The sequence below is a fragment of the Theropithecus gelada genome, chromosome 19 (genome assembly GCF_003255815.1).
Source record: "Theropithecus gelada isolate Dixy chromosome 19, Tgel_1.0, whole genome shotgun sequence".
Classification (NCBI taxonomy): domain Eukaryota; kingdom Metazoa; phylum Chordata; class Mammalia; order Primates; family Cercopithecidae; genus Theropithecus; species Theropithecus gelada.
In genome coordinates, this window is record NC_037687.1 from 31,670,439 (window position 1) to 31,697,688 (window position 27,250).

General features: G+C 49.5%; 1 protein-coding gene across 1 annotated transcript in view; it reads left to right on the forward strand.

Annotated features, from left to right (window-relative positions):
* The first annotated feature begins 4,090 nt into the window (after positions 1–4,090).
* Positions 4,091–27,250, forward strand: part of LOC112611934 (leukocyte immunoglobulin-like receptor subfamily B member 2) — a 36,818-nt gene continuing 13,658 nt past the window's right edge. The window contains 14 exon segments of the mRNA XM_025365889.1: positions 4,091–4,237; positions 4,655–4,736; positions 4,884–4,934; positions 5,120–5,404; positions 5,550–5,852; positions 6,078–6,374; positions 6,628–6,930; positions 7,252–7,302; positions 7,596–7,643; positions 8,251–8,373; positions 8,688–8,763; positions 8,839–8,876; positions 9,162–9,214; positions 10,334–10,459. Of these exon segments, the coding sequence (XP_025221674.1) occupies positions 4,703–4,736; positions 4,884–4,934; positions 5,120–5,404; positions 5,550–5,852; positions 6,078–6,374; positions 6,628–6,930; positions 7,252–7,302; positions 7,596–7,643; positions 8,251–8,373; positions 8,688–8,763; positions 8,839–8,876; positions 9,162–9,214; positions 10,334–10,459 (1,788 nt within the window). The 5' untranslated portion in view covers positions 4,091–4,237; positions 4,655–4,702.

Sequence of the window (27,250 nt, forward strand, 5' to 3'; positions counted from 1 at the left end):
TTATTCATTTCTAGTTTTCTCTGATGACTGATGAAAAATTTAATTGATATTCCACACCAATACAATGTTCATCATTTCAGCTGTGTCTTGTCCTTGATGCAATTATTTCTTAATGTGTTTATATGATTCACTATTTTTCACATCACAATAGCTTCCTAATTCGTTTCTATAGTTGCCTGTTTTTTCTGTAATGGGCGCTTTGATTTTTATTTCTCTTGGGTGGGGTTTTCTCCTATACACGTGATCTTCTATTCAGTTTCTCCCAGGGCTCACTCAGGAATGAAAGCTGATGAGGAGCATTGCTGTAGCCGCTTCTACCCTGCAGTGTCCATGCTTCCAAGCTTAGTATCAGCTCTGTGTTGTGCCCCGCATGGTGGGGCCCATGTGAGTCTCACACTCATGTGCGAGAGATGCCCGGTCCAGCAATGATAAAGTGAGTCTGTGTCATGCCTATCCGGGAAAGTGGCTTAGTGCTGAGTGTGGCTGGGGTCACTGAGCAGAGCTATCCCAGGGTCTGTCCACAGACACAGAAAAGGGGGAACCACAGTCTCTCTAGGGTCCCACGGTTTCCTATACTTTTTGCTTTGTTCTGAGAGAGAGACAAAGTGCCATGACTGCTCTGTGGGTTGGACAGATGCCTGTTTCCACCTGCAGGTTGGAACCCAAGCTGAGGTCTTGAATATTCCCAGGTACTGATAAAGCACTTTAGGTTGTTTCTAGAAAACACTGAAAAATTAACCCTTTTGCTAATGATGTAGAAACAAGCCCTCTCCTCAACCAAATTCCTGAAACTCTCAAGTTAAACTTTGTAACCCAATCCCTTCACTGCAGACACCCAATAGGAAAGTCACAGATGCAAGGATGAGATGACTTTGGTCAAACTCATACCCCATAGGGCCAGAAAGGCCTGAAGGAGGGAAGGCTTATGCTTCCAGGTCTCAGATGAGAACTGTTTCTAAGGACTTTTAAAAAACCCCACAAGAAACTCTTTCATGTCCTTCACCCATCTCCTGCTTTGACAAGGTGTATCACTAGCTATTCTTTAGGATGTCAGGAATTCAGGTAAGATGCTCTCGAGAGAACATTTTCCCAGCAACAACATCTCCTGCAGTGGACTGACAGCAGCTCTGGCTTTGAACCTCTGGAATCAGGGAACTCTGTTTCTAAGCAGCTCTGTCAGCCTCTCCTTTGTTGCTGATAAGAACCTCCTTTACCTGTCTATGTACAGAGAGCTCTCTCTAAGGTGTTTTTCCTCTACTCTTACACCAATCACCAACAATCATCAACACAGAAGACTTGTAGGATCAGATGTGTGGGGTTTTTTTTTTTTTTTTTTTTTTGAGACGGAGTCTTCCTCTGTCGCCCAGGCTGGAGTGCAGTGGCCGGATCTCAGCTCACTGCAAGCTCCGCCTCTCAAGTTTACGCCATTCTCCTGCCTCAGTCTCCCAAGTAGCTGGGACTACAGGTGCCTGCCACCTCGCCCGGCTAGTTTTTTGTATTTTTAGTAGAGACGGGGTTTCACTGTGTTAGCCAAGATGGTCTCGATCTCCTGACCTCGTGATCTGCCCGTCTCGGCTTCCCAAAGTGCTGGGATTACAGGCGTGAGCCACCGCGCCCGGCCATGTGTGGGTTTTTTTCCCCAAACCCAGTAGCTTAGACATCAGCTGGGATGTCTAAGTCAGTTCTGATGCTGTCTACCCAGAGACAGTCCTAGATCCCACAGATTGAAGGCTCAGTCCCCAAGACTGCCCTCCATACCATTGCCAAGTCCAGACTTCCAACCGACTTCAAGTTGGGGATCCCATGACCCCCTCTTTGGGTTTAATTTGCTGTAGCAGCTCACAGAACTCAGGGAGACATGGACATTTCCTGGTTGAATACAAAGCACACTCCAGAGGACACAGATAAAGAGACACATAGGAGGAGGCAAGGGGGAAGGGGCACGGGACTTCCATGCCCTCCCTGGGTGCCACCCTCCAGGAACCACTGCATGCTCAACCATCCAGAAACTCATGAAACCCAGTCCTCTTGGGCTTTTATGGAAGCTTCATGATGTCAGCATTTCCTCCCACAAGGAACAGGGTGAGACCGTCTTCTGGGAGGGTCTTATGAGCCACCATTAGAAAGGCAGGGAACAGGCCGGGCGCGGTGGCTCACGCCTGTAATCCCAGAACTTTGGGAGGCCGAGAAGGGTGGATCACCTGAGGTCGGCAGTTCAAGACCAGCCTGACCAACATGGAGAAACCCCGTCTCTACTAAAAATACAAAATTAGCCAGGCATGGTGGCACATGCCTGTAATCCCAGCTACTCGGGAGGCTGAGGCACGAGAATCGCTTGAACCTGGGAGGCGGAGGTTGCGGTGAGCTGAGATCGCGCCACTGCACTCCAGCCTGGGCAAAAAAGAGTGAAACTCTGTCTCAAAAAAAAAAAAAAAAAAAGAAAAGAAAGGCAGGGAACATTAGATTCTTGCCTTGAGCAGGTGAAGGAAGGGCAGGAGGAGGTCAGAGGCCTCCCCTGAGGCCCAACACAGCCAATGTTATAACAAAAGAGTGCAACAAGGGCTATGGGAGTTACAAGCAAGGAACCGCGGGTGAAAACCGGTATATATCCCAATATCACACTTCCCTCTCTGGACGCACTGTGTCTTGCCATGCCATACACTCCAGATTGTAATCCTTGCTTCTCATTCCCAAATACACTCAAAATCCAGGCGACCCTGGAGCAAGGCAACCTTGAGTTCCTGGGGTCTCTTATATACACACTTTTTCAACCAAACAGGGATCAAACTATGGCATTTGTGAGAAGCAAGACCTGCGTGTATGAACAGCAAACTTTTCCTATATGCAGGTCAAGCAGAGACAACATCGAGGCTGGAGTACGGGCAGATTTGGGTACATGTAGAGGGTACTGAAACGAATTGCCTGTGTATCCCAAAAAACAACTGTACTGAGAGATCATATTCTCTAGGGTTTTTTGGTTGGTTGGTTGGTTGGTTGGTTGGTTAAAGCTTTGTGTGAACACCCAGTGCCTCCTTGTCCATCTCAGGAACATGCTTCTATGTGGAAGCACATCCTTGAGATGCACAAGCAGACACTGGGCAAGGAGACAAAAATGCCTCACTATATGGAAGTTTCCCTAATAAATGCTCTATGCATACCCTGGTGTTTAGTGCTTCTTTCTTTGGAATCCCAGCAGCTCTATCACTGGACGGTTGGGTGCACTCCCTTGAGGTGACTCCCCTGGGTTGCTTGGGGTCCACTCCAGCCTCAGGTGTGGCTGGAAGACACAGCCTCCCAACTTCATCTGGAGCCCTGAGCCCCTCTCTGTCATTGCAGATCCTGAGGTTCCTCTCCCGGCTCCACTCAGTGGCGGAAACCTCCACTCCAATGACCCCTCGATGGTCCCGCCACCCTGTGGCATCTCACCTCTGGCCTCTGTTCTTTCTTGTGGATCCGTCTACCCTTGGGAACTTCCATACCTCTTTTTCTGCTCATGACCTTGATTCTCTGGGTATTTCAGAAATGCCTGATGTATACTTCTCCATTAGGGTCAGGGGCGACATCATGAGTGGACGCATCAACCATCCAACACCAAGATCCTCTCATGTCCCAGACACCTCAGATCTTACCTTGGTCTGGAAATGAAGCACAAATGAGCCCCTCCCAATGTCCCAGGCACCACTGACCCCACAACCATGGTGGCGAGTGGGATTTGTGACAACAGTCTACAAAGGAAAAGACTGAGGCTCAGAGATGGTTCATTACCGCCCAAGGTCACACAGGCAGTGGATGATAACCGGTCATTGAATAAATATCAACTCCCTCCCCCACTCCCCAAATCAAAGCTCAAACATAAGTCATTGTTCCAGAAATGCTGAGCAGGAATTGAGGTGCAGAGGGACGGCCAAGGGCACAGGGGCACTAAAGAGGAAGGAAAGACTCAGAGGTTTGTTCCCAGCTGGGTGGGGCTGGACGCTGTAGCAAAAATGTTTTAAAAAGGGGAAGTTGAGAAGGGGACTATTTGGTTGAGAGAAAATTCACAATCCAGTGCCAAGAAAGAAGTCAACTTTTCTTCCCCTATTTCCCTGCATTTCTCCTCTGTGCTCACTGCCACACGCAGCTCAGCCTGGACGGCACAGCCAGATGTGAGATGCGTCTCTCCTGACCTGAGTCTGCCTGCAGCATGGACCTGCGCCTTCCCTGAAGCATCTCCAGGGCTGGAGAGACAACTGGCAAGGTAAGGACCACACAACCTTGTGCTGATGGATGGCTGAAGGAGGGAGGGAGACTTTGTGGGAGACTGTGAAGGGGAAGCCTCCGCTACCCTCATCTGGAAGGGCAGACACAGGAAGCACCAGTTCTATTTGCCGCTACGTCCCAGCTCTCAGTGAGACGAGGATAAACCAGACAGACAGTGTCTGGGGGTCAGGAAAGACCCCATTTCTGTCTGAAATGTCTGCAGAGGGCCCGGTGCCTGCCCCAACCTCAGCCCTAAAGGAATGAGAGCCAGGCTCCTGGGGAGGGCAGTTCCACTTCCTGTGTGGCTGCAGATGACAACACCCCATGACAAGAAGGACCCAGCCTCTGAGTGGCCACACCTGTGTGTCTCTGTCCCGCCAGCACCAAGAGACCCTGTGTGTCTCTGTCCTGCCAGCACCGAGGGCTCATCCATCCACAGAGCAGGGCAGTGGGAGGAGACGCCATGACCCCCATCCTCACGCTCCTGATCTGTCTCGGTGAGATTTGAAGAGGGAGGGGAGATTCTAACCTAGGAGGGGCCTCACCCCACAGCCAAACTCTCGTCCATAAGGAGACCCCAGGGGCTCACAAAGATCCCAGGGAGGGGAGGACCTGCTCAGGCTTCAGGGGCAAATCTCTCACAGGGAACTCTCTTCCAGGGCTGAGTCTGGGCTCCAGGACCCGCATGCAGGCAGGTGAGTCTGTCCCTGGCTGTCCCAGGTCCCTCCTCCTCACTGGGGACAAGGGGCCACCTCTGTGCAGCTGGGGACAGGGAATAGCAGATCTGGGCTGATGGGGGCATCTGGCGGGTCCTGCAGCCAAGAGCTGAGATCTGTTGGGTGGGAAATGACTTAGAATCCGATCTCTGATTTCCTTCCAGAGACCCTTCCCAAGCCCACTCTCCGGGCTGAGCCAGGGTCTATGATCAGCGAGGGGAGTCCCGTGACCCTCAGGTGTCAGGGGAGCCTTCAGGTTCAGGACTACCGTCTACAAAGGGAAAAAAAACCAGCATCCTGGGTTAGACGGATACAACAAGAGCTTGTCAAGAAGGGCTATTTCGCCATTGCATCCATCACCTGGGAACACACAGGGCAGTATCGCTGTCAGTATTACAGCCGCAGTTGGTGGTCAGAGCCCAGTGACCCCCTGGAGCTGGTGGTGATAGGTGAGAGGACACTCAAGAGTCCCAGCCCCAGGCTCTGTCCTCAGGAAGGGGGTCGGCTCTCAGGGGCGTCTCCGTCTCACAGCCAGCCCTGGGGATGATGTGGGAGGTGTGAGCCCATTTAACACAGTGCCGCCTTCTCTCCCAGGAGCCTACAGCAAACCCACCCTCTCAGCCCTGCCCAGCCCTGTGGTGGCCTCAGGAGGGAACGTGACCCTCCAGTGTGACTCACAGGTGGCATTTGATGGCTTCATTCTGTGTAAGGAAGGAGAAGATGAACACCCACGACGTCTCAACTCCCAGTCCCATGTCCATGGCTGGTCCTGGGCCGTCTTCTCTGTGGTCCCCGTGAGCCCAAGTCGCAGGTGGTCGTACCGGTGCTATGGTTATATCTCGAGCGCTCCCTATGTGTGGTCTTTACCCAGTGATCTCCTGGAGCTTCTGGTCCCCGGTGAGAAATTCACAGCATTGTCTGGAGTTCCCTGAGTCTCCGGGCAGGTGGGGAGGAGCCGCGTCTCAGGGCAGCGCCAGGTGGGATGATGTTGGGACGAGAGGGCTCAGGGCTCCTGGGGCCAGAGACACAGGAAGATCAGCAGTGGTGAGGCCCAGGGGGAGAGGGAGGGTTTGTGGGGAAGCCTGAGGGTCGCTCCTGGAAACCGTGACCACCTTTTCCCAGGCGTTTCTAAGAAGCCGTCACTGTCAGTGCAGCCGGGTCCTGTCGTGGCCCGTGGGGATAAGCTGACCCTCCAGTGTGGCTCTGATGCCGGCTACAACAGATTTGCTCTGTATAAGGAGGGAGAAGGTGACTTCTTCCAGCGCCCTGGTTGGCAGCGCCAGGCTGGGCTCTCCCAGGCCAACTTCCTCCTGGGCCCTGTGAGCCGCTCCCACGGGGGCCAGTACAGATGCTCCGGTGCACACAACCTCTCCTCCGAGTGGTCGGCCCCCAGTGACCCCCTGGACATCCTGATCTCAGGTGAGGAGCCCAGTGGGTTCAGTCAGGGACCCAGGCTCTGCTCAGGCCCTGCCGGGGGATCCCAGGTGGTGATGGCCGGGATGAGGGGTGGGGGCACCAAGGGAGAGAGAGACAGACAGAGACAGGGGATGGGTGGGGAGGGGGAGACTCAGAGAAAACAGAGACAGAGACTGAGGGTCCCAGATAGAAGCCTGGAGAGGCGTCAGCTCAGAACAAGGTGGGGCAGCCCCTCACCCATCCTTCTCCTCTCCAGGACAGATCCGTGGCAGACCCTTCCTCTCAGTGCAGCCGGGCCCCAAGGTGGTCTCAGGAGAGAACGTGACCCTGCTCTGTGAGTCTTCGTGGCAGTTCCACGCTTTCCTTCTGACCCAGGCGGGAGCAGCTGATGCCCACCTCCATCTAAGATCAATGTACAAATATCCCAAGTACCAGGCTGAATTTCCCATGGGTCCCGTGACCTCAGCCCACGCGGGGACCTACAGGTGCTACGGCTCACGCAGCTCCAACCCCTACCTGCTGTCTGTCCCCAGTGACCCCCTGGAGCTCGTGGTCTCAGGTGAGGGCTCTGACCCTGTCCTCTCTGAGCCCAAAGGCTCAGCTCAGGCCTTGCCCCCACGAGAGCTCTGGGCTGGGATGAAGTGAGTGGGGATGCGACGGGGGTGTCTGCTAGAGGGAGACTCACCCATCAGAGGGGAGGAGGACGACGGCTCCCCCGAAGGCATGCCCACCCTCAGCGGCATCGCCAGCATCATGAACTGGGGAGGTGGGTGGAGGGAGAGGCTGGGAAGACCACAGCCCCCATGTAGAGAAATTTGGTTTGAGGTGGAGACTTCAGGGAAGCCCCAGCTCCTCAGCCTTCTCTCATTCTTTAACCCAGGACCCTCCGGAGGCCCCAGCTCCCCCACAACAGGCCCCACCTCCACATGTGGTAAGTCACTGCGGCTTCTGGACTCAGAGGGAGAACGGCCTCCCCCAGGGCAGCCCTGAGTCTCCCAGAGAATCCCATTCCCCTCAAGGACTCAGGCATGGCCTTCCCTCCAGGGAACTGGGCAGAGCCAGAGGAGGGGCCACAGGCTCTCAGGGGCTCTGAGGCTGGGCCAGTGAGGGGCGGGGGGGGCGAGGCAGAGGGAGGTGTTGGGGCCCAGCCTGGGGGAGGAGCAGCCGGGCTGACATGGGGGGCAGGGCAGCCCGAGCCCTCACCTTCCCATCCTGACCCAGCAGGCCCTGAGGACCAGCCCCTCACCCCCACGGGGTCGGATCCCCAGAGTGGTGAGTGGGGGCTCTGAGAGGAAGGTGGGCGGGGTCCAGGGAGGCAGGGGTGGATTCTGTCCTAGGTTCAGGCTGCTCTGAAGATGGTGACGTGGACAGGCCCCTCCCCTGCCTGGGCCTCAGTTTCTCCAGGTGTAAAGGAGAGAGGCCTGCGGGTGGGAACGTTCCTTTCAGCTCTGACTCCCAGCTGTGACCTCCTGGGAGAGGAGGCCTCCCAGGGAAGCCTCCCAGACCCGATTCCACAGGGGCCTGTCCTGTCCCACCTGCAGCAGTGACGGTGACCTGGGGCAGGGGAGGGGAGCAGGGCTGTGGTTCAGGATGGTCAGGCTCTTTCCCTGCAGCTCCAGGGCTCAGCTCTGGTGCAGGGAACAGGGGCTGTGGGTCAGACTCCCGGATTCCCTTCCCAGCTCTGCCGCTTCCTGGCTGGGGGTCCTGGGGCAGGCGATTCACTTCTCTGAGGGTCAGTTTTTCATCTATAAAGTGGGTGGGGTGGATGTTTCTGTTGTAGGGGTTGGAGGTGGTGAACAGAAGGTCCAGCAGTCACCTGCACACAGTAGGCGCTCATTTCAATGACATCACCCCCATTTCTGATGTCATCATGCTCAAGGTCTGGGAAGGCACCTGGGGGTTGTGACCGGTGTCTTGGTGGCCTTCGTCCTGCTGCTCTTCCTCCTCCTCCTCCTCCTCCTCATCCTCCGATATCGACGTCAGGGCAAACGTTGGACAACGGGTGAGTAGGGAAGGGGAGACCCTGTGGGCTGACTGAGGGTGGGCTCAGGGTGCAGCCAAAGGGAATCCAAACCACTGGGCAAATGCAGCTTTGAGGAACTGTTCCAGCATTTCTCACCAGGCGAATGGAAAAAGCGCTTAATGTCAGTCCCGTCTACAAATGTAAAGTGTCCTTCGGGCTCTGTCCATCTCATGGGGCGTTTGGAACACGGAGGCAGGAGTGTTTTCCGGTTTCCTTCCTTACCTTCGAGCTGTGTGTGGGGGGCAGGGGGCTCCGATGTTCCCAGGGCTGAGGCTCTGTCCTTCTTCCCCCAGCCCAGAGAAAGGCTGATTTCCAACATCCTGCAGGGGCTGTGGAGCCAGAGCCCAGAGACAGAGGCCTTCAGAGGAGGTAATTCTGCCCGAAGACCCCAGACTCCCACTGGGCCCCCGTACACTGCCCCTAAAGCTCCGGTTCCTCCCCCAGGTCCAGTCCAGCTGCCGACACCCAGGAAGAAAACCTCTGTGAGTGACAGGAAGAGGCGACCAGCCAGGAGGAGATGGGGGAGGCGACCAGCCAGGAGGAGATGGGGGCCCCAAAGTTTCCGTAGCAATGGGGAAAGGGGCACAGGCTGGAAAGGGTCTGGGGCTCAGGGTGAGATGATCTCACCCCACACTGTGGGACCTCAGGAACATCGCAGCCCCTCCCTCATCGCAGTGGCCCCGTCTGGGAGCTGGGCAGGGGCCGGCAGGACTCAGAGGTCTCAGGGAACCTTCCCAGGAGACAAACCCCTTGCTCTGGCCCAGCAGATGCTGCTGTGAAGGACACACAGCCTGAGGACGGGGTGGAGCTGGACAGTCGGGTGAGACCCCACCCCTATCCCGGGCACCAAAGGCCTCCTGGTGCCAGATCTAATCCTGCAGGACTTCTCTGTCCTCTTCCCCCGGTTCTCAGCATCGTCACGGTGGACCCCTCCTTGTCCAGCACGCTGCCTCCCGCCTGCTGTGACCTCACTCTCTCCTGCTGTCCTGGGACCTCGCGGGCCTCCTCCTGGGTCCCCTTCCCGCTCCTCCTCCTCTGTTTGGCCGTCTGGTGGTTAGAGTGCTCCCCAGGCCTCAGGAGGATGAGGAATAGATGAACCACCCCAGTCCCCTGGGCTCCCTTCATTCATTCATCCAGCGAGTGTTCCCAGGAGCTCACTGTGGATCGGGCTCCCTGTGGGAGCTGCAGACACAGCAGGGAGCAGAGCCGCCCCCACCTCCGGAGCTCACCTCATGGTGGGAGACAAAATGCAAATAAATGCGGTGTCCAGCAGTGCAACGTGCTGTAAGAAACATAAACCAGGGAAAGGGCAGAGAGTGTGGGGCAGTGGGGCCAGTCTGAATGTAAGGGGAGGGCTGTCTGCTCAGCTGTCATCTGAGAAGCCTGGACGGAGGGGGCCACAGGATCCTCTAATGGACGAGCCCCTGCAGGCAGAGGAAACAGCCGTGCAAAGGTCCTGAGGCAGCAGCGAGCTCTTGCAGGAAGGTGGGCGTGAGGCTTCAGCCAAATGGGCAAGGTCAGAGTGAGGAGGAGAGGCCAGAACCACAGGGAGGGAGCGGCCAGACCCTCCACGGCCTTAGGGCATCCCTGAGATTCCATCAGGAAAGGGATGTAATCGGATCACCCTGGGAACAGTGGGGAAAATTGACTCCAGGGGGTCAGGGGGATTCAAGGACACCCCCCACCACTGTCTTTCTCCAGCAGAGCCCACACGATGAAGACCCCCAGGCAGTGACATATGCCCGGGTGAAACACTCCGGACCTAGGAGAGAAATGGCCTCTCCTCCCTCCCCACTGTCCGAGGAATTCCTGGACACAAAGGACACACAGGCGGAAGAGGACAGGCCGATGGACACTCAGGCTGGTCCTTTCCTCTCCAGGCCCCCAGGCCTCCCCCACCCCTATCACATTCCTTTCCTCTCACTCTCCCCCACTGCAGGCTGCTACATCTGAAGACCCCCAGGATGTGACCTATGCCCAGCTGCAGAGCTTGACCCTCAGACGGGAGGCAACTGAGCCTCCTCCAACCCAGGAAAGGGCGCCTCCAGCTGAGTCCAGCATCTACGCCACCCTGACCATCCACTAGCCCAGAGGGGACCCAGACCCCACATTCCAGGGAGTCTGGAACGCATGGGAGTTGCCCCCCAGTGGACACCATTGAACACCAGCCAGCCTGGACCTACACCAGGAGACGCTGGGAACTTTTAGGGGTCACTCAGTTCTGCAGTATAAATAACTAACATCTATACATTTTTGAAATAAAGCAACAGACTTGTCAATAATCATTGAAGTCACTGAGAAAACTAAAAGTCAGAAAGTACATTCAACTGAATCACAATGTAAATATTACACATCAAACGATGAAACTGGAAAACTACAAGCCACGAATGAATGAATTAGAAAAGAAAAAAAAAGTAGGAAATGAATGATCATGGTTTTCCTATTAGAAATTTAGGGCCGGGCGTGGTGAGTCACGCCTGTCATTCCAGCACTTTGGGAGGCCGAGGCGGGCAGATAACGAGGTCAGAAGACTGAGACCATCTTGACCAACATGGTGAAACCCTGTCTGTCCTAAAAATATGGGTGTGGTGGTGCGCGTGCCTGTAATCCCAGCTATTCGGGAGGCTGAGGCAGGAGAATCGCTTGAACCAGGGAGTCAGAGGTTGCAGTGAGCCGAGATCGCACCACTGCACTCCTGCCTGGCGACAGAAGGAGACTCTGTCTCAAAAAAAAAAAAAAAGAAAAAAAAAAGAAAAAAGAAAAGAAATCTAGAAGAAGAATAGCAAATTATTCCAAATGAAGGCGTAAGAAAGGGAATAATAATAATAATAAGAGGAGTAGTTCATGAGGAAAAACCAAAGCTTGAAAATTCAACAAAGCCAGTGAAGCTCATTCTTGAAAACATTAATTGCACTCACGAATCCTAACTACAATGAGCAAGAGAAAGAAAGAGCAGGCACGCATTTCCACACAGGAGTGAGCGAGCAGACAGCCCTAGCGATCCCACATATGTTTTCAAAAACTAAGAACAGAACAGGCGGCAAACCTATGCCAATACACCAGAAAATGCAGATTAAATAGATGAAGTATTGCAAACTGGAGTTTACGTAATGAACATAAGAGTAATCAGAGAATCTGACCCATTTTAGATGTGTGTGTTTGTGTGTGTGTATATATGTGTGTGTGTGTGAAAAAGACTGCAATAAAAATGTTCCCATGGTATAAACTCCAGTTCACGAAGCTTCATTGGTGATTTATTACAAATACTGACACACTAATGAAACACAAACACACCCAGAGCGTCACAAATGTTTCTTGAGAAAAGAAAAAGAGGCAATGTGCCCAGGTGCGGTGGCTCACACCTGTAATCTCAACACATTGGGAGGCAGAAGTGGCAGATTACTTGAGGCCGGGAGTTCGAGACCAGCCTGTCCAACATGGCAAACGCATCTCTACTAAAAAAAAAAAAATTAGCTGGACATGGTGGCGCATGCTGCAATCCCAGCTACTGGGGAAGCAGAGGCAGGAGAATCATTTGATCCCGGGAGGTGGAGGTTGCAGTGAGCTGAGATCACGCCCCTGCACTCCAGCCTGGGCAACAGAGCCAGACTCTGTCTCAAAAAATTAAAAAAAAAAAAAAAAGTCATCACATGTAAAATGGAATTTTCCATTCTATAAAAGGCATGTTTTAAACTACTTTTTTTTGTTTCAAAATAATAATTTTTTTATTTTACTTTAATGTTTTACTTTATTTTATTTGGCAACTTAAAATTCTACATACTTAGGGTGTTTTATTTTAATATATCCTGTGAAATTTTAATATCCCCTGTGAAACCTCTAGGTCAAGCTAATTAACATCTGTAACATCACATAGTTTCCTTTCTGTTAAGAGAACACTTAAAATCTACTTTCTTTGCTTTTTTTTTTCTTTTTTTGAGACGGAGTCTCGCTCTGTCGCCCAGGCTGGAGTGCAGGGGCCGGATCTCAGCTCACTGCAACCTCCGCCTCCCGGGTTTACACCATTCTCCTGCCTCAGCCTCCTGAGTAGCTGGGACTACAGGCGCCCACCACCTCGCCCGGCTAGTTTTTTGTATTTTTTAGTAGAGGCGGGGTTTCACTGTGTTAGCCAGGATGGTTTCGATCTCCTGACCTCGTGATCCGCCCGTCTCGGCCTCCCAAAGTGCTGGGATTACAGGCATGAGCCACCGCGCCGGGCCTAAAATCTACTTTCTTACCAATGTTTGGGTATACAATCCATTGTGAGCAACTGTAGTCACCGTATTGTACAACAGATCTGCTAAACTCACTCCTCCTGTCTAACTGAAACGCGGTATCCTTCGATGCAGCTCTCTGATTCCACCCCCGCCCCTCAGCTCCCAGGAACCACCTTCGACTCTCTAATTCCATGAGCTGAACTGGGGCAATCCACACGTAAGTGAGGTCAGGCAGCCGGGGTCTTCCTGTGCCTTCCTTACTCCACATAGCGTGATGTCCTCTAGGCTCATCCATGTCACAAATGAAACGATTTCCTTCTTCTAGAAGGCTGACTAGTTTTTCGCTGTGGATACTCTGAGCACTTCCTTTTCTGTGTCCACTCGCCTGCTGGTGGACACTTGGGCGGGTTCCACGTCTTGGTTATGGTGACTAAAGCTGTCATGAATATGGGAGGGCGGGCGTCTCTTCAACGTACTGATGTCGTTTCCTTTAGATACGTACCCAGCAGGGAAATTGTTGCAACATAGGGCAGTTCTGATCGTTAACTTCTGAAAAACATCTATAGTATTTTTGCAGTCATTGTACTCATTTACATTACCACTAGCAGAGTGCAGGGTTCCGTTTTTCCACTTTCTCGCCAACACTTGCTACTCTATTCTTTTTCATAGTAACCATCCTAACAGATGTGAGGTTATAGCTTCTTGAAGTTTATATGTATGTAGGTATGTACATATATGTGTATATACAAATGTATGTATTCATACATATACATCCACACATACATATGTACACATGTGCAGATACGTATGTACATATATATGCATGTGTGTGTATGTATATATGTATACATATGTATACACATATATGTGTAAAAAGTGAAATTTTGCAGTAAGCTATCACTTCACAGCTGTTAGATTGCCTATTATCAAAATGGTGAAAGATCAGTGTTGGTGAGCATGGGGAGAAAAGAAAATCCTTACACACCATTGGTGGATGTGTAAATTAATACAGCCATTTTAGAAAACAGTATGGAAGCTCCTCAAAAAACTAAACGAGCAACCACCGTATAATCCAGCAAGCCCACTGCTGGGTGTATACCCAGAGGAAATGATATTGACACACAGAAGAGATGTCCACACTCCTAAGTTCATTGCAGCACTATTCACAATTGCCAGGTTTCACAAACAATTCCTTATTTTTGAATAAGGTTTCGTTTCTCCAGCCTGGGTGACAGAGCGAGTCTCTGTCTCACAAAAACAAAAACAAGACCCCACAATTCCGCCTAGGATACGTGTGTTCGATTGACATTTGATCTTTTTCTTAGGATTGCTTTGGTATTCATCCTCTTTTTTGGTTCCATATGAATTTTAGTGTCTCACGTGTCCGTGTGAAGAGATCACTAAACAGGCTCTGTGTGAGCAACAAGGCTGTTTATTTCACCTGGGTGCAGGCGGGCTGAGTCCGAAAGAGTCAGCAAAGGGTGATGGGATTATCATTGGCTCCTATAGGTTTTGGGATAGGCAGTGGAGGTAGGAGTAATGTTTTGTAGGCAGCGGGTGGATCTCACAAAGTACATTCTCAAGGGTGGGGAGAATTACAAAGAACCTTCTTAAGGGTGGGGGAGATTATAAAGAACCTTCTTAAGGGTGGGGAAGATTACAAAGTACATCCATCTGTTAGGGTGGGGCAGAAACAAATCACAACGGTAGAATGTCATCAGTTAAGCTATTTTCACTTCTGTGGCTCTTCAGTTGCTTCAGGCCATCTGGATGTGTACGTGCAGGTCACAGGGGATGTGATGGCTTAGCTTGGGCTCAGAGGCCTGACATTTAGGATTGCTTTTTCTAATCCTGTGCAAAATGATACTGGTATTTTGATGGGAATTGCATTGAATCTGAAGATTGTTTTGGGCAGTATGATCATTTCACAATACTGGTTCTTCCAATCCATGAGCATGGGATTTATTTCTGTTTTGCTGTGCCATCTACGATTTCTTTCAGCAGTGTTTTACTGTTCTTCTTGTAGAGATCTTTCACCTTCTTGGTTACGTATCTTCTTAGGTATTTTTAATTATTTGCAACTGATGTACAAGGGATTCAGTTCTGCAGCAACTTGGATGAGCTGGAGGCCATTATTCATGACACCACATCCAGCTAATTTTTGTATTTTTTGTAGAGATGAGGTTTTGCTGTGTGGCCCAGGCTGGTCTTGAACTCCTGGGCCCAAATGACCTGCTTGCCTTGACCTCCCAAAGTGCTGGGACTGCAGGCATGAGCCACGGTGCCCGGCCCGTCATAGCACTTTTGATCATGAGGATAATTCCTCCTTCTTGTCATTCTCGGACACATGCTTCCCACATGCCTCACCTTCCAGAGAGGGTTTCTACCAGGGCTGTGCTGGGAGCTAAGGCTGGAAAAGGGGAGATGGTGCCACCCGCCAGTGTCACACGAGTCTGCTCAGGGCTGTCACCAGCAGGGGAGGGTACAATGTGAGCCTCAGGCTCGCATGCAGGACAGACGCCCATGTGTGATAACGCTGCAGTGAATCTGTTTCGCACACATGGAGGCGGCGGCTCAGGGGTGACCATGGACCTGAGTCAATGGGCAGAGATACCCCAGTGCCATCCACAAACACAGGGGAGGAGGAGCCACAACTCCCCACTTCCGTCCAAAACCATGACCCCTCCCTGAGTGTGAGGGCCCAGGGGTTCTCCTCTGTCTCATACAGAGGTGGAAACCTCCCCCTTAGTGACCGCCTGACATCGCAAGTTACCAGCAGCCACTCGGCTCTGACCTCTTCTGCTTCTTAATGTTTCCTGCCTATAACAAGAAGTTTCATTTCTCATTTTCTTTGTAGGACTGTGGCTGCATATTTCAGACACATTATAAGCAGGTTTTCCCAGTGCTGGGAGCAGACGTGGGCTGTTGAGCACGTCAGTCGCTCACCGTGACTGTGCAGTCCAACACCAGGATCCACACATGTGTCCACCCCTCAAGTCTTAACCTGGTCTGGAAATGTGCATGACCGAGGCCCTCCCATGACCCAGGCACAACTGGCCCCCGAACCGCTCAGGAGGGGGGTTCATGACAACAGGCCCCAAATGAGGAAACCGAGGCTCAGAGATGGGACTTACTGCCCAAGGTCATGCAGGCAGGGGTGAAGGTCAGCAATTCAGAAAAAATTAACTCCCTATCCCACCCCGAAATCAGAACTCAAGACTAAGTACTTGTTTCCAAACCCTTGAAGGCAGACTGAGATGCAGGGGAATGCCCAAGGAAGCGGGGCTGGGGATGGGAGGGACACCGAGGAGGCAGGAATGACTCAGAGGTTACTTTTAAGGGAGGGGGAGGTGAACACTATTAAAAAATAGAATAAAGGGAGAGGAAAGTCTAAGAAGGAAACTGTTGGGAAGAAATAAAACCCATATTCCAACGACAAAAGAAGAGTCTCTTTCTTTATTTCTTTATTCCTCTTTCTTTCTTTCTTTCTTCCTTCCTTTCTTTCTTTCTTTCTTTCTTTCTTTCTTTCTTTCTTTCTTTCTCCTTTTTTCTCATTGCCATTTGCAGCTCAACTTGAAGTTCACAGCCAGATGTGCGACGTGTCTCTGCTGATCTGAGTCTGCCCTGCAGCAGGGACCTGCAGCTTCCCTGAAGCATCCCCAGGGCTGGGCCGCCGTGGTAAGGATCCCACAATGCTGTGTTGATGGACGGGCTGAAGGAAGGAAGGAGACCCCATGGGAAGGCTCTGAGAAGAAGAACAAGCCCCCAGTGACCCTCACTTGGACAGGACAGACTCAGAAAGGTGCTGGGTCTATTGGCTCCTATGTCCTGACCCTTGGTGAGATGAGGACAGATGGGGCAAATAGCAGAAAAGGGTCAGGGAGATACAACTTCTGTATGAAGTATCTGAAGAGAGCCTGGTGCCTGCCCCAGCCCCAGCCTTGGGGAAATGGAAGTCAGGCTCCCGGAGGGGGCAGTTCCCCTTCCTGTGGGGCTGCTGACGGGACAGCCTCATGATGGAGAGCCCAGGCTCCCAGTAGATTTACTCCATCCAGGAACTGTGGCCTCCTCCATCTGCACAGCCAGTGGCTGTGGGAGGAGACGCCATGACTCCCACGCTCATGCTCCTGATCTGTCTTGATGAAATTGAAAGAGGGAGCGGGGAGACCGTAGCCTGGGAGGAATCCCACCTCACAGCTTGGTCCTGATTGAATAGGAGACCCCAGAGGTTCGCAGAGATCCCAGGGTGGGGAGGATCCGCCCGGGGTTCAGGAGGCGAATCTCTCACAGGAAGTTCTGGGACCCCCTCCCTAGTGCCGCTCCTGTGCCTCAGTGGGATTTGGAGAGGATGCCTTAGATTAGAGGGTGTTGTGTCTTTCAGCAACAAAACCATACGAAAAACACCTGGACATTTCACGTCAGTGGATAAAGCATATCTTGTGCCAAATCAGGACCAAACTGCACTGAAATTTAGGGCTCACACTACAGTTACTCACCTTTGGGGAAAAACATTCCAGGTTGGTGCCTGTCTCTGTGATAAACGTCTCCCTTCCTGGCTACAGGTAACAGATTAAAGTAACCCTGGCCGGAAAGATTCTATATTCACCTGATGATTATACTGAAAAATAGCCATAAAATTGTTCCCTCCAAATCCAATTCTCCTTTTGACTTTTGACAGTTCTCTAAAGAAGACATACAAATGGCCAACAAACAAATGAAAAATATGTATATTACACACACACACACACATACACATACACACACACCATGGAATACTTTGGCCATAAAAAGGAACAAAACAATGGCATTCCCAGCAACCTGGAGGCGCTTGGAGACCATTATTCTAAGTGAAATAACTCAGGAATGGAAAACCATCATCGTATGTTCTCGTAAGTGGGAGCTAAGCTGTGAGGATGTAAAGGCACGAGAATGATATAATGGTCTCTGGGGACCCAGGAGGACCAATGGGAGGGGATGAGGGATAAAAGACCACACATTGGGTACAGTGTACACCGCTCAGGTGATGGGTGCACCAAAATCTCAAAAACCACCGCTAAAGAACTTACGCATGCAACAAAACACCACCTGTTCCCCCAAAACTATTGAAACTTAAAAGAGAAAAGTAAAAATAAATTCACCTCATTAACAACGACAACGGCAGAAATCCAATTCCACTTAGCGTAATGTTTTCATGGTCTATGCACGTTGTAACATGTCATTGGCCTTTGTTCCCTTATGTGATTGAAGAACATTCCATTCTACCGCTGTATCACATTTTGTTTATGCATCCACCAATTGATGGACATTTGAGTTGTTTTCACTATTTAGCTATTATGAATAATGACACAAAAGGTCATCTATTTTGGGGTTTTTTATTTTTTATTATTTTTATTATTTTTTTTATTTTTTATTTTTTAAAAATTACAATCATTTATTTTATTTTATTTGTCGGAGACAGAGTCTCACTCTGTCTCCCAGGCTGGAGTGCAGTGGTGTGATCTTGGCTCACTGCAACCTCTGCCTCCTGGATTCAAGCAATTATCATGCCTCAGCTTCCCAAGTAGCTGGAATTACAGGTGTGCACCATCACACCAGTCACCCGGTTGTTTCCAGTGACCCAGCTGCTGTCACTTGTCTGTTTCAAGACACCCAGCTCCAGTGTCCTGGCTGTTGAGTCTCAGCTGTAGTCATCCCAGCTGATTCCATCAACAACGTCGCATCCTCCTGCAGTTTCCAAATGTCTTCTGTAAATCCCGCGAGCTGCCCCGGCAATCATCTACTCGGCTGATCCTGAACGTCCTCCTAGAGTTTAGCTGTTGATCTTGAGAACGAGCCGTACATATGGATCTGAGAGCTGAGACCAGTCCACTGGGTCATGCTTTACTTCCTGCACCAATAAATACTTTAAAGACCTCACCTCTGGCAGTCCTGTGTCATGCTCTGGGGTGTACAGATCACTCGGACCCAGTCTCTGCCTTCGTGTCGTTCAAGGCTGCATGGGATTAACAAGAACTACAAAGGAGGTGTTAGTATTTTTTGTGAGTATTTCATTGGCAGTGATTGCATATATTCGAGATGCACAAGGTGATAATCTGATATACATCTACATTGTGAAATAATAGCCACGGTCAAATTAATCAGCACATCCATCCCCACCCATGCTGTACATAAGATCCCCTGAACTTGCTCATCTTAGGCCTCCAGGATGGAGCGTATGTATCCGGGATGAACTGAGGTGTCTGAGGGGAGGCATGGGTGGGTGAAGACAGACAGCTCATCCCACTTACGCACATAACACGCATGCGCATGTACTCACACATTCACGCACGCACACGCATGCGCAAGCATGAACACATTCTCACATGTCAGGAGACCTCTGAGTCCTCTGTGCGCTGGGACTTGTTGGTTTTCTCCACTCCTCTTATAAAGTTAGATGCTCTCCCTACTCAGATTAAAATGGAAAATGACTTGAGAACCACTAGGGGGAGACAGTGTCTCATCTGACTTAATTTTTGTGCACATTTTAAATAAAAAATAGCACACTTACCATGGGCATGCCTTTGGCCGAATTGCAACGGTAAACATATATCAAAGCATCTCATGATACCCAGTAAATACGTATGATTATATACAATTATTTTTTTCAATTAAAATACCATAATAAAATAACAGAAAAGAAACCTGCATACTGGTAACAGGGTGGATTTTTAAATGTTGTTTCATACAAGAAAAAGAATATTAAAAAAAAAAAAACTCAACAATAACTCAATCAGCTCATCCTATGCAGCAATTACTAGTTGAATACTACCCAAACATCAACACATTCAGTAGTCTTACATATGCCCCATAGCTTGTCCTATCTTTTTCCCCACTTGTGGGGATTTCGATAGTTGTTGAGGATGTCTAATCCAAATATACATTCCAGAGCTAGGAATAAAGCCACAGGATGCCTTTGGTGGCCAAGAAAATTCAATAGGAGACAGATCTGAGCTAAAGCTTCATTGACTACCTGACCTCTATAAGCTTCTAATCTGACTGGAGGGTCACCATGGTGTTCTGGGTCCTCTGAAGTTAGTGTTAGCTCAGAGCCAGTGTCTAGCTGTACCCAAAATATCTGATTATTTCCTTTACCCAGTGCACAGTTACCATGATAAAGGCCATAGGTACATTTAAGGAAAGTTGAGAGAAATATAATTGTATAACTTTTTGTAGTATATACTGGAGCAGTGCTTTCAAGGGTACCTGGTCTTCCCTTTAATTCAAGGGGTTCTGGGTCTATAAACTGGCCAAATTCCAGTAATTGATTAAGAAACTGTGACTCTCTATTTTATGATTCTAATTAGATTCTTACTCTTCGCCAAGAAATGTTCTGCTGATACAAATCAAGTAAGAATTAAGTAAGTTTCCTATCTATGTCACGTCTTAGAACGCAGCGGTCAACTGGACAACACTAAACGGCTGCATGAGACAGTCTATTCGGATTACTGCTTTGACTCTGCTGTCCATTATTATCACCACACCCAGTTCTGTGATAACCACACCCAATTCAACACACCAGATTCTCGCCTTTGTCCACTGACTTCTGACACTGAGTCCTGCCACTCTGGGATCCAACTACACCCCTTACATTTAGGTTCTCAGTTCAGTGGCAGCAGTTCCCACTGAAAGTTCTGGCCACTCTTAATACACCCTCTGTCCTTTCCCGTCTTGTCTGTACCCTGGAGGCTGACTCTATGGATTGCATCACCAACATCTTCTTGCGTCTAGTTTCTGGTTGAGTTCAGCCATGGGAGGCACCGTCAAGAAAGCAGAGAGTGAGAAGAGAGCGAGGCTGGGGAATCTATTCCCACACATACACCCTGCCAGGCAAAACACTGTGCTCCTCTACCCATGACATCAGCTTCCACGAAGCACTTCTCATCTCCCAGCTCTGTCCTCAGGGTGACTTTCCAGAGACCCAGTTACATTTGGCTGTTACTCAAGAGTCAGCTACAGTCATCTAGCTGTTTCCAGTGACCACCTCCAACCCCCCCATAGCTGCCTGGCTGTTTGCAGAGATCCACCTGGCTGTTTCCAGAGACCCGGCTACATCCACCTGGCTGTTTCTAGAGACCCGGCTACATCCACCCAACTGATTTCATTATCATTGACGCAGTCCCCAGCTGCTCCTATGTCTCGTGGAAATCCCCAATTGCCCCAGAGACTTTGTTGTAATTTTCTGCTCAGCTGACTCTAGGGATCTTCCTGGAACTTAATTGCTGACCTTAAGAATGGGCCGTATTTATGCAACTGAAAGCAGGGCCCAGTTCTCTGGGCAATGCTTTCCTTTGTACCTCAACAAATAATCCTAAAGACCTAACGTCTGGGAACCCCATGCCAGGTCGTAGGGTGCACAGGTCACCTGCATCCAGTTTTTACCTTCACAGTTGCTCAAAGCTGAGCAGGGAAAAAGAAGAGCCACAGATAAGTTCAGTGTTTTCCTTTTTATCCTTTTAAAAAATCGTTCTTTTATTCTTAAAATGATTTAATCAACCAAGATTGTATATACTGAGGTGTACAACGTGATGATTTGATATATGTATACATTGTGTAATGATTTCCACAATCAAATTAGTTAGCACACTCAGCACAACCAATGCCATAAATAGATCCCCTGGATTTGTACATGTTATGCCTTGAAGTTGGTGCCAGAGTTCTCTTTATTTATTTTTATCCATATATGACAGTTGTATATAGGTTTGGGGTACTTATGGTGTTTCGGTACTTGTATACAATAGGTAACAATAAAATCAGGGCAATTAGGGTATCCATTACCTCAAATATTTATCTTTTCTTTGTGTTGGAGAGCATTACAATTCTTTTCTTCTAGTTGTTTTGAAATATGCAATATATTATTGTTAACTATACTTTCCCTACTGTACTGTCAAATACTCAAAGTTATTTCTCCTATCCAACTATAGTTTTGTACTCCATAACTAACATCTCCTTATCCCCCACCCTTTCCAGCTCTAGTAACCACTAGTCTACATCTTTTTATTTTATTTTATTTTTTTTGAGACAGAGTCTTGCTGTGTCACCCAGGATGGAGTGCAGTGGCGCGATCTTGCCTCCCTGCAACCTTTGCCTCCCTGATTCGAGCAATTTGCCTGCCTCAGCCTCCTGAGTAGATGGGATTACAGGTACGTGCCACCATGACTGGCTAAAGACAGGGTTTCACCATGTTGGCCAGGATGGTCTCGAACTCCTGACCTCAAGTGATCCATCTGCCTCAGCCTCTCAAAGTGCTGGGATTACAGGCGTGAATCACCGCGCCTGGCCTTTTTTTTTTTTCTTTTGAGACAAGGTATTGCTCTGTTGCCCAAGCTGGAATGCAGTGACACAATCATGGCTCACTGCAGCTTCGACCCTCCAGGCTTCAAGCGATCCTCCTGCCTCAGACTCACGAGTAGCTGGGACCACAGTGCACACCACCACGCCTGACTGATTTTTGTATGTTTTGTAGAGTAGGGGTTTGCCACATTGGCCAGGCTGGTCTCAAACTCTTGACCTCAAGTGACCCACCTGCCTTGGCCTCCCAAATCACTGGGATTACAGGCATGAGCCATCACACCCGGTCAACCAGTCTACTCTCTCTGTTTAGGAATCCCCTTCTTTTTTTTTTTTTGTGCTTATTTTTTTTGAGACGGAGTCTCACTCTTTCACCCAGGCTGGAGTGCAGTGGCCGGATCTCGGCTCACTGCAAGCTCCGCCTCCCGGGTTTGCGCCATTCTCCTGCCTCAGCCTCCCGAGTAGCTGGGACTACAGGCGCTCGCCTAGTTTTTTTGTATTTTTTTAGTAGAGACGGGGTTTCACCGTGTTAGCCAGGATGGTCTCGATCTCTTGACCTCGTGATCCGCCTGTCTCAGCCTCCCAAAGTGCTGGGATTACAGGCTTGAGCCACCGCGCCCGGCCAGGAATCCACTTCTTTAGCTCCCACGTATGAGTGAGAACATTCGAGACTTGTCTTTCTGTTTCTGACTTATTTCACTGACCATAATGACCTCCAGTTCCAACCATGTTGCTGTAAATGTCAGGATTTCATTCTTTTTTAAGGATGACCCCTCTTCCATTGTGTATCTACACCACATTTTCCTTACCCTTTTATCCACTGATGGACACTTTGGTTGATTCTGTACGCTGGCTTGTGAAGAGTGCCACAATAAACACAGGGGTGCAGGGACTCTCGTGATGTCCTGAGACTTTTTCCTTTGCATGGCTATCCAGTAGTGAAATCACGGGTTTTACAATTGCAGTTTCAGTATCTTGAGGAATCTCCATGTTTTTCGTAATGGCTGTACTAATTTATATTCCCACCAGCAGTGTGTGAGAGTTACTTTGTCACCACATTCTCAGCAGCATGTTTTTATTTTTATTTATTTATTTATTTATTTAGATGGAGTCTCACTGTGTCGCCCAGGCTGGAGTGCAGTGGTGCTGTCTCGGCTCACTGCAACCTCCATCTCCTGAGTGCAAGCAATTCTCCTCCCTCAGCCTCCCGAGTAGCAAGGAGCCTCCTGATTACAGGTGAGCACCACCACGCCCGGCTAATCTTTGTCTTTTTAGTCGAGACAGGGTTTCACCATGTTGGCCAGGCTGGTCTCAAACTCCTGACCTCGTGATCCGCCCACCTCGGCCTCCCAAAGTGCTGGGATTACAAGGTGTGAACCACCGTGCCCAGCCCAGCATGTTTTTATATGTTTATTTGATAATAGACACTTTAACTGAAACAAGATGATACTCATTGTGATTTCGATTTGTATGCCAGTGATGATTGTGGGTTTTTGTTTGTTTGTTTGTTTGTGTTTTGAGGTGAAGTCTCACTCTGTTACCCAGACTGGAATGCTGTAGTGCGATCTTGGCTCACTGCAACCTCTGCCTACTGGGTCCAAGTGAGCCTCCTGACTCAGCCTCCTCAGTAGATGGGACTACAGGTGTGTGCCGCCAGGTCCAGCTTTTTTTTTTTTTTTTTTTTTTTTTTTTGGTAGAGATGAGGTTTCATCATGTTGCCCAGGCTGGTCTCAAACTCCTGGGTTCAAGTGATTCGCTGGTGTTGGCCTCCCGAAGTGCTGGATTATAGGCACGAGCAACCATGCCTGGCCGACGATTAGTGTTTTGAACACTTTTTATATAGCTGTTGGCCATCTGTACGGTTTCTTTTGAGAAATGACTGTTCAGATCCTTTACACACTTGTTAATGGAATTATTTGGGAAGTTTTGTTGAGGTGAGTTTCTTCTAGGCCTAATTTGTTGATGTTTTTATGATGAAGGGATGTTGAATTTTGAACAAATCTTTTGTGATGACCATATGACTTTTTTTTTTTTTTTTTTTGAGGCAGATTGTCACTCTCTCACTGAGGCTGAAGTGCGGTGGTGCAATCTCGGCTCACCACAAACTCTGCCTCCCGGGTTCAAGTGATTCTGCTACCTCAGCCTCCTGGTAACTGAGGGTGCCCTCCACCACACCCAGTTAGTGTATATATATACACACACACACACACACACACACATATATATGTACACATATATATACATATATTTATATATACATATATTATATATATATATATATATATTTTTTTTTTTTTTTTTTTGAGACGGCGTCTTACTCTGTCACCCAGGCTGGAGTGCAGTGGTGCCATCTCGGCTCACTGCAAGCTCCGCCTCCCAGATTCACGCCATTCTCCTGCCTCAGCCTCCCCAGTAGCTACAGGCGCCCGCCACCACACCCGGCTAATTTTTTGTATTTTTAGTAGAGATGGGGTTTTACCATGTTAGCCAGAATGGTCTTGATCTCCTGACCTCGTGATCCGCCCTCCTCGGCCTCCCAAAGTGCTAGCGTTACAGGCGTGAGCCACCGCACCCGGCCAATATTTTGTATTTTTAAGAGAGCGGGGTTTCACCATGTTGGCCAGGCTGGTCTCCAACTCCTGCCCTAAGGTGACCCACCCGCCGCAGCCCCCTAAAGTGCTGGGATTGCAGGAGTGAGCCACTGAACCTGGCCATGATCATGTGTTTTTTGTCTTCCCTTCTGTCGACATGAAGTACCATATCTATTGATTTGAGAATATTGAAATATCCTCCCTTCTGGCTGCTGTGTGGAGTGTGACCTCTCTACCCTCCATGGCCTTCCAATCCCACTGTCCCCAGGCCAACTGCTCCCAGACTACACAGTAGTCTCTTGTGCATGGAGCAGCTGCAATCGATCCTGGTGGTGACTGGTGGGTGGTGTTTCAGGCATGGCACACTCAGAGAAGCTCCCAAGGAGAGACAAAGAGGTAAATTTAAGTAGAGCTGTGCCCCATCTTTGGCATCTGTAGAACCCTGGATAAAATCAAATATGCCAACCCAAATGTCCATCAATGATAGACTGGATAAAGAAAATGTGGCATATATATGCCCTGGAATACTATGCAACCATAAAAAAAGATGAGTTCAGCCTGGCGCGGTGGCTCACGCCTGTAATGCCAGCACTTTGGGAGGCCAAGGTGGGCAGATCATGAGATCAAGAGATCGAGACCATCCTGGCCAACATGGTGAAATCCTGTCTCTACTAAAAATACAAAAATTAGCTGGGCGTGGTGGTGTGCACCTGTAGTCCCAGCTACTCAGGAGGCTGAGGCAGGCAAATGGCATGAACCCGGGAGGAGGCAGAGGTTGCAGTGAGCCGAGATCGCGCCACTGCACTCCAGCCTGGGTGACAGAGTGAGACTGCATCTCAAAAAAAAAAAAAAAAAGGATGAGTTCATATCCTTTGCAGGGACATGGATGACGCTAGAAACCATCATTCTTAGCAAACTAACACAAGAACAGAAAACCAAACACTGCCTGTTCTCACTCATAAGTGGGAGTTGAACAATGAGAACACATGGACACAGGGAGGGGAACATCACACACTAGGGTCTGTTGAGGGATACCATTAGGAGAAATACCTAATGTAGATGATGGGTTGATGGATGCAGCAAACCACTATGGCACGTGTATACCTGTGTTACAAACCTGCACCTTCTGCACATGTACCCCAGAACTTATAGTTTTAAAAAAACAAATACACAGTTATGATCATGAGAAAGGTTGTACGGATTTCGGGGCATGAGCTATGTGAGATCTGTGCTGAGGATGATGATGAAGCAATGTTGTTGGTGCAGGAAGTAATGACAGGGGCTGGAAAAACCCTTGGAGGAGCCACCTCCCCCATGAGCCTGCCATGCTTTCTTCTTGCCTTGCTGTCTCCTCCGTCTCTGGCTTCTCTCCTTCCCTGGCCCCCATGTTGTGATGCCACATCCCACATGAAGGATGTCTACGCACAACTCCACTCAACCTCCAGATCTATTCAACACGGTGTCCTGCAAACTTCTCCTGTAGCATGTCCACCTAGCCTGATGCACGTTGCTGAGCCTTGAGACTGCAGCTCTCAGCGAAGAGACTCAGGCAGTGTGATTGAGTAACCGAATCAAGGGACTGACTGAAATTTATGTCTAGACTGGGAAATGCAAATCCAGGATGATATCCCAACAGGCTGTCTGGATTCTGTAGTTTCCTCTCTCTTCCCTTGGTGTTTGCTGTTGTAGCTCCTTCCAGAGCACCAGCACTTGAACAAACACTCTCTGCACATCCTCCTGCAAGTGACAGCTCCTCTGCCAGCCTCTGTGTCTTCCTGCGTAACTGGTGGCAATTATGGCTCCTTCAGGGTGGTGGTGCAAATTATACGAGATTGTGAATTCCAAGACAAGAGGCACGAGTTTGTTGTTATTATTGGTTTGTTTCCATTTTAATGCCAGTTGTTGAAGACAGGATACAACAAGTAGAATATCATACACTGTGGAGAGTTTCACAAATTGCTTCAACCAATTTGGGGAGGAGTTTGGAATTTTAAGGGGAAGTGATGGGCAGTTATGACCAGGCAGCCTTACCACAGAGATTACTCAAAAAACAGAGCACATCTGCCCCATGACACAGGCAAACGAATTGGGAGAGAAGCATTGTTCCCCTCGGCCACATACTGTCAAATACAAACATTCATCCTCTGATAAATGAATACATTTTTTTTTAAGAGGCTTCACTCTGTCATCCAGGCTGGAGTGCAATGGCACAATCTCAGCTCACTGCAGCCTCCACCTCCTGAGTTGAAATGGTTCTCCTGCCTCAGCCTCCCAAGTGGCTGGAACTACAGGCATCTGCCACCACACCTGACTAATTTTTGTTTTTTGTCTTTGTTTTTTGAGACGGAGTCCCACTTTGTCACCCAGGCTGGAGTGCAGTGGCGCGATCTCAGTTCACTGCAATCTCTGTGCCCTGGGTACAAGCAATTCTCCTGCCTCAGCCTCCTGAGTTGCTAAGACTACAGGTGCCCACCACCACACTGGCAAATATTTGTATTTTAGTAGCGATGGGGTTTCAACATGTTGGCCAGGCAGGTCTTGAACTCCTGAACTCAGATGATCCACCTGCCTCGGCCTCACAAAATTCTGGGATTACAGGCGTGAGCCGCCACTCCCGGACAAAATGAATACATACTTTGTGTTGCATTTATAAAACAGATCATTGTACAGTAGTGAAAAATGCATAAACTAGGTCTACCAATAAAAATAGAGATGAATCTTGGG